General features: G+C 39.6%; 1 protein-coding gene across 3 annotated transcripts in view; it reads right to left on the reverse strand.

Annotated features, from left to right (window-relative positions):
• Window positions 1-477: 477 nt before the first annotated feature.
• The window catches only part of pax2b (paired box 2b), a 46,154-nt gene continuing 34,435 nt past the window's right edge, over window positions 478-12,196 (reverse strand). For all 3 annotated transcript variants that reach the window (XM_060939078.1, XM_060939077.1, XM_060939076.1), the window contains 4 exons: window positions 11,572-11,686; window positions 4,474-4,575; window positions 3,022-3,108; window positions 478-551 (listed from right to left, as the gene is read on the reverse strand). In XM_060939078.1, the coding sequence (XP_060795061.1) occupies window positions 478-551; window positions 3,022-3,108; window positions 4,474-4,575; window positions 11,572-11,686 (378 nt within the window). The remainder of the gene's footprint in view (window positions 552-3,021; window positions 3,109-4,473; window positions 4,576-11,571; window positions 11,687-12,196) is intronic.

Here is a 12,196-nt window from a genome sequence, read left to right on the forward strand (position 1 = left end):
AGTCCAGATGAATAATACTGCATTGCACACAGAGAGAGAGAAAGAGAGAGAGAGAGAGAGAGAGAGAGAGAGAGAGCAATGTGACATGAGCAGGATAATTAACGTGCTGCCATGTGACGTCACTTCATCTACAATGATTTTTAAAAAATGAATTTTTGTTTTTAAAAAAAGCAAAAAATGTGTTGATTCGATTCGAATTGCCTCATTGTGCCAGTTTCCACATTTCTATCATTTCTCCCAAGGTTTCTCATTCGTCTCTGAGATGTGGACACCCACGATAAATGTTGGCTGGTTGGATTTGGAGTTGGATTTGGAGTTGGAGTTGGATGGCTGAATGTGGGTGAGCCATCTGATGTCCTGATTAGCTTGCTCATTATCATGTGACATGCTCAAAGCGGACCTTGTCCGATCTGCTCCGCCGCTCACACTGGTACAACAGGAAGTCCGAGGTGATGTTGGGTTTGGTTTGCATGGTGTCTAGTGGCGGTCGTAAGCAGCGGCAGCAGCTGGTGGCGCAGAGGCTCGGGATGCACTATAATAATAAGGGGAACCTGGAAGTTAACAAAAGAGGGACGTACCGTTTCAATAAGGCATTCACAAATCCCAGACCTGAAATATGCAGCCAGAATCGTAGGTATAAAAGTAAATAATTTTGGATTTGTATAAAAAATGGTTTCAGTGTGAAAGTGTTATGCAAAAATTTCAAATACAGCTGATGGAGTAATAACATACACCGAGTAATCTGTGGTGGGTTTCCCAAAAGCTTCTGAACACTTAGAGCGTCTTAACTACCAAGAGAGAGCATTCATTGTGTTGCTCGCTCTACCATTTAACGATTATCTTTGTGCTGCGATGCTTTTGGGAAACTCGGGCTCGCTCAGTATCTTTTCGATCTGTAATCTACGAAAGCTACTTTTTTTTACATCCATAGTTCTTCAGAACTTTCCTCAAATCATTTAATGTTATTGCCCCTAAGCTACGGAAAGCTTTTTTCCCCCTCTCGCTTCCTTAAAGGTTCAAATTATATTATTTTTGTTACATACTTTGTCCCTTTCATGTGTTAGAAAGGGACGATATAAATTGAAGACATTAATTAAAAAAATAAAATTTGTAAAACATGACTTAATTCATGTAAAAAGTTATAAAGGTTATGATTCGGGGCTGGAATCTTAGAATGGGGGGGGAAAGTTCCTTAATGGATTTTTGGATAGTTAAGAAGTTTTAGCTTCCTAAAAGGGTTTTATTTAAAACTCTTTCTTTAATCTTTCCCCCCCTTAGAGTGTCAGGGTTCTTTCAAATGAAATTGTACAAGCTCTAATTATATTATCATTGCTTGCTCAAATTTACAAGATTTCCAGGACCAGTCAAAAGTTTGGACACACCTTCTAATTCAATGTTTTTCTTTATTATTATTATTATTATTATTATTATTATTATTATTATTATTATGAATTAAAAGTCACTTCTTCATGTCTTAAAGTAATGATAGATGTCATTTCTCTTTACTTAGTTGTTCGGTTCTTGACATAATGCTGTATGGATTATGACAGTTGTGGTGTTGAAAAGGGCTATTTACTGTATTTTTATTATTTACTATTTGATCTCAAACGCATTAAGGAGGCAAAAAACTCGTCCACTAATCAACTTTTGACGAGTTACAGCTGTTAATTGAAAAGCGTTCCAGGTGACAACCTCATGAAGCTGGTTAAGATAATGACAGTAGTGTACAAAGTGTCATCAAGGTAAACGCTGGATACTTTGAAGAGTCTAATATATGAAACATATTTTGTTTTTTTTTTTATGTTTTTGTTTACCACATAATTCCATATTAATTCCAGATGTTATTTCATAGTTTTGATGTCTTCAGTATTGTTCTACAATGTAGAAAACTCTATGAATGAGTAGGCATGTCCAAACTTTTGATTGGAACTATATAATCATATTTTTTTGTATTTATTTAAAATGTATATTTAACAGTTATTCCATGAAATTGAGTCGTACATGAGCTGATAGCCGATGAGGTGCGTAGCACCGAGCCGGCTATAAGCCATGTACGATGAGATTGCATGGAGTAACTGTTTTATTCTATCCACATTCACTGGATTTTCAGAAATGGAGCATTTTTTTTTTTTTGCAAATTCGATAAATAAAAACTTTATACAAAACGTCCGACAAAATCATTTCTGCTTCGGTGGATTTCTTAAAAAAAACTACTGATGGCTGCACAAATTCACTTTAATGTTGTTGTTGTTGTTGTTGTTTTTTGTCGAAAGTGCCGTCTTGCTGTCGTGTCGAGGTCTAGAATAGCTTTAGACATTTGTTTAATTCTTCCTTGGACATTTCAGTTCTGTAATTTTCAAACTTCGAGTTTTTGAACCAGTCTAAAAAAATTCAACAAATTTTAATGCTTATAGGACAGAACACAGAACAGGAGCAATTTGTGAAAAATGTAATAATAATAATAATAATAATAATAATAATTCTGGAAAATTTTTTAAAAAGATATGTTCTTACAGTCAAATACTTCCATTCCATATTTTGTTGCTTTTTTTTTTTGTATTTTTGGGGTTTTCTTTTCAAGTACAGTTTTTATTTCGTCCTCGGATGGTTCAGCAACACGTTCCGCCATTTTGTTTTTCTCTACTTATGGTATATGAGCTGATATCCTAGTAGTAGAGTAGCCAATCAGAGTGCATGATTGCTCATATCCAGTGAATGTGAATAGAATCATAAAGTGTTATGTATTTTGGATTGTGTACTGATTTGAATTATAAGTTTAAAGTTCTGTCTCTATCAAAGTCAAATCTGAATGTAAGAATGATGCGCTCGCATGTAGCTTGATTTCATATGAATGAAGTCCAACAGGATCCCTAAACCTCAACTCAACTTTGCAACTTTCCATATAAATTGAGTTGTGCGGTAAAGAACTGACGCTGGTGGTGGGGTTTAAACGTTTGATTCTTATATTACGAGTAGATGTAAATGTCGAAACGGCTTTTCCCCAGCTGCAGTAATACTCACTCAGTAAGGCTGGATTGCTGAAGCGCCACGCCTCATTGTATGCTGTATACTGTGGGTGACTGTAGGGATTCCCTGAAAATTCACTCCCTGCAGCAAAACATATAAAGCCATTTAAAAAAAGTGCTTGTACTTTATCATAGAGAAATGCAGTACATTCAGAATCAGCAAGGGAGTCACAGAGAGGACCAATAGCCTTTTTATTCTGCTGCCTGAAAATTTGCCCTCATTTTGCTGGTCTCTGGTGAACAGTAATCTCATGTTAAAATCAATGTGGTGCTCCTCTCTCGTTCATGTTGGTGTTTCGCTCTGCTCTCTCTCTCTCTCTCTCTTCCCATCTCATTCTTTTTCTTTCTCTCACAGACTGTAGTTTCCCTGGTGACAACTTGCTCTTGTGCTCTTTTTTTTTAAACTTCCCCGAGTTTTTCCTTTTGTGCCGCGGAATCTCATTGTGTAGGAATTCAGACAGTTGCAGTGAGCTGTTGTGTTGGTATCACACCCTCTCATTTTTATGACACTATAAAGAGCAGGCTTTAAATGAACGAGGTGAAGAATTCCCTTCTTGAATTTACTGTAACAGTGTTTTGCGACCCATCATGAAAACTCTTTCTGGAAGGACCAGGAGAAAGGAAAGGCCTACCCTGCGTCCGAAATCACTCACTTGTCCACTACTCCATACTCACTATATAGGGAATTACTATATAGAGGACTATATAGTAAGCTCATTGGTAAAATGGGGGGGAAAAAAAAACGCTTTCGGACACTACTCTGTTGCGCCGTTATTTACATCATTCCTGTCGCACAATTAAAACGTGCCAGATCAGTCGGCTGGTGGGTTTTCAAAATAATAAATACATGTGTGTGTTTTTGTGATAAATCCATATTATACTGAGCGTATTTCCTACATTAATAAATACAAAGTATCTGCATCTTTCAGTTCTTTTAAATCAAGGCTCAATACTTTCTTTCTTCTTTGCCGCTGACTTTTATTCAATCAAATTTGCAGTTTTTAATTTGATTTCTTTCAGTGCGACCGCAACGCATGATGGGATATATTACTTGGTTAGTGACCATCGGTTGTACACTACAGTACTTTTCATAATGCATTATGGGATACTTTAAGTGCACTATATAGGGTGTAAATAATCCTCACTATACATTCAGACAGCACTACAAAATGGCGAACTTGTTATATACAGTAGTGAGTAGGGAGTAATTTCGGACACAGGGATAGATTTCAGATAACTTGCTGATATAATTTAAAAGTGGAGGAAGTGCCCATATAGGAATTGACTAAATTTACTTTCTACACATATTTCATGGTTCACAAAGTGAGAAATATAAAAAAAAAAATAATTCCAAATCTTTGAAAGTAATGAATTCGAAAGTTCTCTGCTCGACAGTAGGATGTTTGGTAATAAAGATGCGTGTAAAACATCCAAAATTATAACTCACCAGGAACCATTCCAGCCAGTGTGGATGTTGGGTAGCTGCCCTGTCCTGTAGGGGGGACATGAGGCGGATAGCCAGGTAAGGTTGTGTTGGCCATATCTCTACCTACACACAGAGAGTAAACAACACACATCATAAGTGTCAACTATTGACTTCTCTTTAAAGGTCTGAGTCGTAAAAGTATGTTATTTTCATTGTAGCTCATTGTAATGGAGAAAAATCTCTTGGAAAGGCAAACAGTGAAAATCCGATTTTATGTCTGTATGTTCTATAATAGCGATTTAAGTCCCAAGTCATTTTTGAGGGGTTTTTTTTAACAACCTTCGTATTTTAGCTCACATCCATCCATTATCCGTAACCACTTATCCTGTGCAGGGCAAGCTGGAGCCTATCCCAGCTGACTATGGGCGAGAGGCGGGGTACACCCTGGACAAGTTGCCAAATCATCACAGGGCTGTTACATAGAGACAAACAACCATTCACACTCACATTCACACCTACGGTCAATTTAGAGCCACCAATTAGCCTAACCTGCATGTCTTTGGACTGTGGGGGAAACCAGAGCACCTGGATGAAACCCACACAGACGGGGGAGAACATGCAAACTTCACACATGCCCCTTTTCTACCAAAGCAGTTCCAGGGCTGGTTCGGGGCCAGTGCTTAGTTTGTAACCGGGTTTTCTGTTTCCACTGACAAAGAACTGGCTCTGGGGCCAGAAAAACCGGTCCCAGGCTAGCACCAACTCTCTGCTGGGCCAGAGGAAAGAACCGCTTATGTCAGCGGGGGGCGGAGTTGTTAAGACCTACAACAATAACAAGACCGCGAAAGATCGCCATTTTTAAGCGACGAGAAGCAGCAGCTGTACAAACGTGAAGTCATCCATTATTATTATTGTTGTTGCTGCTTCTTCCGTGTTGTTTTTGCTTCGATATTCGCGCCAAGGTTTATGCAAACGTAGCGACGTGACTGACGTATACAGCGACGTAACGTAACTGACGTATACAGCGACGTAATGACATGTTTTCCCTTAGCACCGCGAGCTATGGAAAAGCAAACTGGTTCTCAGCTGGCTCGCAAGTTGAACGAGTTGTGAACCAGCACCAGCACTGGCCCTGAACCAGCCCTGGAACTGATTTGGTGGAAAAGGGGTAATAGAAAGGCCCCCGTCGGCCACTGGACTCGAACCCAGAACCAATTGCTGTATGGCATCAATTGAGATCATCTAGCCAATGGGAATTAAATAAATAAATAAAACTGATCTTAGTGGTTAGCACTGTTGCCTCACAACAAGAAGGTTCTGGGTTCGAGCCCAAGGGCCGACAGGTGCCTTTCTGTGTGGAGTTTGCATGCTCTCCCCGTGTCTGCGTGGGTTTCCTCCAGGTGCTCCGGTTTCCCCCACAGTCCAAAGACATGCAGGTTAGGCTAATCGGTGGCTCTAAATTGACCATAGGTGTGAATGTGAATGGTTGTTTGTCTCTATATGTCTCAGCCCTGTGATGATGTGGTGACTTGTTCAGGGTGTACCAAGCCTTGTGCCCATAGTCCGCGACCCTGTACAGGATAAGCGGTTATGGATAATGGATGGATGGATATTGATTTCCCTTGCTACAATTGTACAACAGTTTAAAAAAAAAAAGATGACACCAGGAATAGTTTCAAGTCTCTACTTGGGCAAAGGAATAAAATAGAAACAAACAAACTTTGACCCAATAGTGAAGATCTCATATGTAGCCTACAATCGGACAACATTATATGTCCCATATATGACTCTGAGATGAACACAACTGCAAACACTAGTCATAAAAGCCAATACGGACCCTTCCGGGCAGTCATTCCTTCTATAGAAACACAGAAAAACTCTGCATTCAGAGCAGTAATTGGGGCTGACGCTTATCTGTCCTAGGCAGCCACGTGTAGCCCCGAGCCAGCCGAAGCAGCCAGTCAGGGGCCCCTTAACGACATTGTTGGAGAGAGTGAAAAATTGGGAGAGGGTGGAAGAGGGAGAGGTGGCAGGGGACGAGGGGAAAGTCGGTCACCAGTGCAACTTTAATGAGCAAGCCAGCAACCATTACGGCAATCACAGACCATCGAGTCTGTTCCACAGAGAAAACCAGGAAGGAGCAGCTTTCGCCACTGCTTTTTTATCTGTAGTACTTCCTTTCTCAAATATTGTTAAAAGTTTTCCCAACTTCCAATAATCCTTTATAGACGGGCACACCCACGTTTATTTTTTTCTTCAGACAACGATCAGTGAGTCATTCTGTTTTTGGCTTCCCTCTAAGATGTGAAATGTCCAGCCATTTCTAAAGATCTAATCCCAACTGACTGACTGCATATCGCTTCCAGCTGTTGCATGAATTGATGAGTTTATGTTCAGGAAATCTTAAGGATCACTGAACAATCGGAGGTGAAAGACTCCCAAAAAATAATGGAAGTTTGAGCAGTTTGTATTTATTGGACTTTCCCGACAACCAGATGAGTGCTTTATGAGTAGGAATATTTTATCTACTTTTTTGTTTAATCTATTGGTTTATATGCTTGGAAATACACGCTTTGGCAATGCAGATTTAATACTGCTTAGTTGTACTAACACAGCACACTGAACTTCAATTTGACTCAACAGCTTTCCAACAAGCAACAATGCGAAAGTTGATATATGTTTTATGCCCAAATGGTCACTGATTAGGCACTATTTAAATATAATCATTTAAAAATGCTAGAAGAAGGATTAACAGTATTTCAAGATTTCTGTTTAATACTCTGGCAGCGGAGGCGTGGTCGAGGGCAAGGGAAAGGGAGTGGCAAAACGATCACACCTGTGTCAGAATAATGGTGAATGGTGTGTGCATGTATGTGTGTGTGTGTGTGTGTGTCTTGCAGTGACAGCCGAGCGCTTATATGTAGGAAGAAAGCAGAGAGGAAGACAGAGCTTCCCTGGACGTCATGTTTGTGTGTCTGTGAGAAAGTAAAGCATTGGAAAGCTGAAAAGCTTAATAAAAACTGCCCAGCAATTAATCCACCTGTCCCAGTGCTTCAGTGTTCCACCACTGAAGGGGCGGCAGGGTGGTGTAGTGGTTAGCACGATCTCCTCACAGCAAGAAGGTTCTGAGTTTGAGTCCAATGGCGGACAGGTGCCTTTCTGTATGGAGTTTGCATGTTCTCCCCGTGTCTGCATTGGTTTCGTACGGATGCTCCGGTTTCCCCCACAGTCCAAAGACATACAGGTTAGGTTAATATGGGACAGCCTTGGGCTGAAGTGCCCTTGAATGAGGAACCTAACCCCCAACTGCTCCCTGGGCACTGTTAGCATGGCTGCCCACTGCTCTGGGTACGTGTGTGTGCTCATTGCTCACATGTGTGTGTTCACTGCTTCAGATGGGTTAAATGCAGAGAGGAATTTCACAAGTGTATGTGTGATGAATAAAGTTGTTGTTCTTCTTCTTCACCCTCAAAGAATGTGTTCCAAATACATGACATAAAAATGTTAGAAAAGGGATTCTAAAACGACTGGGGAACAGTCATGGACACATTGACAGGTTGAGCCATGAAGGAGAGCTTACTAGAGACTCTCATACAAAATCCACACGTGTGTAAATCAGTGTTTGGATCAGTGTCTTAGTCAGAGTGAGAAAATTCAACTATGATCTATAATCCTGTTTCTCAAAGCTGCTGATCTTTCAGAAAGCTTTTCTTAATTGCCAACTCAACATTACCACATCAGGATAATTTTATTATCCTGTTGTCAAGATAAAAGAAAAAACAAGATGCTCATCTATACCTAGAAGCCAGTTCTCATCATTTACTGAGAATGACCTTTTTATATACTAAGTATCCTTAACACTTATTATTATAATCTGTCCATCCATCCATTATCCATAACCGCTTATCCTGTGCAGGGTCGCAGGCAAGCTGGAGCCTATCCCAGCTGACTACGGGTGAAAGGCGGGGTACACCCTGGACAAGTCGCCAGATCATCACAGGGCTGACACACAGAGACACACAACCATTCACACTCACATTCACACCTACGGTCAATTTAGAGTCATCAGTTAACCTAACCTGCATGTCTTTGGACTGTGGGGGAAACCGGAGCACCCGGAGGAAACCCACGCGGACACGGAGAGAACATGCAAACTCCGCACAGAAAGGCCCCCGTCAGCCACTGGGCTTGAACCCAGAACCTTCTTGCTGTGAGGCGACAGTGCTAACCACTACACCACCATGCCGCCTCTATTATTATTATTATTATTATTATTATTATTAATGATAATTCAAGTCAAACTTATTTGTATAGCGCTTTTAACAATAAACATTGTCGCAAAGCAGCTTTACAGAATTTGAACGACTTAAAACATGAGCTAATTTGATCCCTAATCTATCCCCAATGAGCAAGCCTGTGGCGACGGTGGCAAGGAAAAACTCCCTCAGACGACATGAGGAAGAAACCTCGAGAGGAACCAGACTCAAAAGGGAACCCATCCTCATTTGGGCAACAACGGACAACATGACTATAACATTAACAGTTTTAACATCAAGTCAGTTTCGTTGCTGTTATAAACTCTTCATTGATGGAAACTTGAGTGCAAAACTGTTCATAACAACTGCAGCCCTAAAGTTAGCAAGTCAACTGTAGTCCTCAGCCATAAAACCATTACTGTAAGTGTCCAGAGCGTCTTCCAAGTGTGACTTTCAACTGTCCACATGGGGCCGTCCTCCACAGGAGCGATGCGATGAGACTCCAACCAGACACAGGGCACCAGGATAGAATATTATTATTAATTCTTTATATTGCTTATGTATTGTGGGTAAGCTGGAGCCTATCCCAGCTGACTATGGGCAAGAGGCGGGGTACACCCTGGACAAGTCGCCAGGTCATCGCAGGGCTGACACATAGAGACAAACAACCATTCACAGTCACATTCACACCTACGGTCAATTTAGAGCCACCAATTAACCTAACCTGCATGTCTTTGGACTGTGGGGGAAACCGGAGCACCCGGAGGAAACCTACGCAGACACAGGGAGAACATGCAAACTCCACACAGAAAGGCCCCCTTTGGGCAATGGGCTTTAACTAAGAACCTTCTTGTTGTGAGGAGACAGTGCTCATCACTACACCACCATGCCGCCCTAGTATTATTATTATTAGTAGTATTATTAGTATTATTATTAGTAGTTGAAGCTGGAGAATTTTTCTATGAAAGGGAGACCTTTGTGTTTACAACAAGACTAAGAAGAAGAAGAAGAAGAAGAAGAGGGTGAGGAGGAGGGAAAGGATTATTTTAGGGCAGTGGGTCGATCTGGAGCATTTTCCTATGATAGGGACACCTTCGTGTTTGCAACAAGATGGCACAGGGATCTTCTGACCTCCATTTTCTATATTCAGGATGGAGCAATTTATCACTGGGCAAAAGCCCCTGCACCCTAATTAATTACGACTAAGCAAAGGATGTTTGGAAAGTCAAATTGCTTTAATTCCCTGGCTGCTCAGTGAAAGTCGTCCATTATCAAATGTGTGCTCAAAGGTTAGTTTGCTTTTGTGGAAAGGAACTAAGCATTAATTTTTGAGCCTGAGAGCGTGAGCGCCCCTGGTGAGGACAAAGACAGGTGCTTTGTTCGGAGAGAAAGTGAGGGTTGTAAGCTACAGGAGCTATTCTCACAAAGTCCTCACAGGTTAGTCGCACCAGACCTGTTATAATGTTCTCATCCATTACATTTTTTACACTGAATTAGCGGCAAAATATCCTAGCAAGAAAGAGTTGATCCACATACTAATGAATGCATTAATTACATCATGGATATAGACAATTATCTCATATCAGGTCCCTATCAAACACACTTTACTGACTTCAAAATAATAAGTAATAAATAATACAGTGTCTTTGAATTTTAATGACAAGCAAAATTAAATGTAAATCTCTCTCATTTGGTAATGCAGGTACAGTAATGCAAAAATCTTTATTCAATGAGCAAAGGACACAAAAGATCTCTATCTGAAAAGTATTCACACTTCGCCAACAATCCCTGTCTCTTTTGGCACCCGGTGCCTCATGAATAATTTATTTTTAATAGATTATGCAAATTTCCCCTTGCCTAAAATCAACATGATCAATAACTGTGGCCATTTTAATTGGTGGTGGAAAACATTTTGAGGATGAGTATAATCTGTGCTCCTTTCCCCTTGTAAAGGAACTATTCATTTGGAAATTGGATTTGGTCCTAAATGCGAGAGATCATTCAGCCGCCTCTGATTGGAGGTTTGAGTTTCCCTCAGCTGTTTATCACTCGAGTGTAAACCGTAGCACTATCATTAACTCGGGCACAAACCGTACACCTGATTATTACATCCTACACACATCCTATTAGTATTAGTAGTTACCATGGGGTATATATATATATATATATATATATATATATATATATATATATATATATATATATATATATATATATATATAAAATGTTTAGACACACATGATAAATCTCAAGTCAAATATACATTCTCATTTCCTGTTTAACTTTGAGAATGGACGAAATAACACAGATGATTAAAAAAAAAAAGCTCCCAGGCTGTCCAGGAAGAGTTGTTGTACGACTACAAAAAAGGCAAAATTATCTGCTCAGTCTGACCATTTTCCTGCTGTTGAGTCAAAATATTCATTTATCCAACTAAAGATTATCAATGCGTCTGTTTTGCTGTATATTATACATGCTTAATTTTCAAAAGTAATTCCTACAGTAGCTAAATAACCAAAATTTCACGTTATTGTCTTTGCTGTCTGACAAAACCTTGTATTTAATCCTTATGATTAAATTAAATGATGATAATTAAAGCTGAATTGTTTGACTTTTTACACTGGAGGAAAAACAGTAACTCACGATGTCATCATTTTATAAAATTTCTACCGCATTTCTTGCTTATAGAACATTCTTCGAAAAAAACCCCATACAATATATTTAACTTGCGCTATTTTTTGTTCGTGTAATCCAGTATTAAATAAAATATGTGAATTATTAGCTTAACGGTTTATATCTGAGATTGTGCCGAATACAGTACATGACTTGTTTAGGATGTTAGTTAGAGTCCAGTTGATCTTACCTACAGGGTAGCTTTGGGACACGCTGGCACCCAGGTCTGAGGAGCTGCTGGAGGACAGGCTGGGTTTAACCTCATCCAGTCCTGGGTTCAGTGCAGGAAGGGCATACTCACTAGTCTGCAAGCACAGAGAAATAATAATGGTTATTATTCTATCCACATTCACTGGATATGAGCAATCATGCGCTCTGATTGGCTAGCCTACTACTAGGATATCAGCTCATATACCATAAATAGAGAAAAACAAAATGGTAGAGTGTGCTGCTGAACCAACCGAGGATGACATAAATAAAAACTTTACTCAAAAACAAAACCCCAAAAATACAAAAAAAAGGCGACAAAATACGAAATAAAAGTATTTGATGGTAAGAACGTATCTTTTTTATTTAATTTTTCAAGAATTATTATCATTATCACATTTTTCACTAATTGCTCCTGACATTTCACCAGTTTGTTTACATTCTTCATCTATAAGCATGAAAATTTGTTGAATTTTTTAAGACTGGTTCAAAAGCTCAAAGAAGTTTGAAAATTACAGAAATGAAATGTCCAAGGAAGAATTAAATAAATGTCTAAAGCTATTCTAGACCTCGGCATGACAGCAAGACGGCACTTTCTACAAAAAACA

Source organism: Neoarius graeffei, chromosome 14 (genome assembly GCF_027579695.1).
Source record: "Neoarius graeffei isolate fNeoGra1 chromosome 14, fNeoGra1.pri, whole genome shotgun sequence".
NCBI lineage: Eukaryota > Metazoa > Chordata > Actinopteri > Siluriformes > Ariidae > Neoarius > Neoarius graeffei.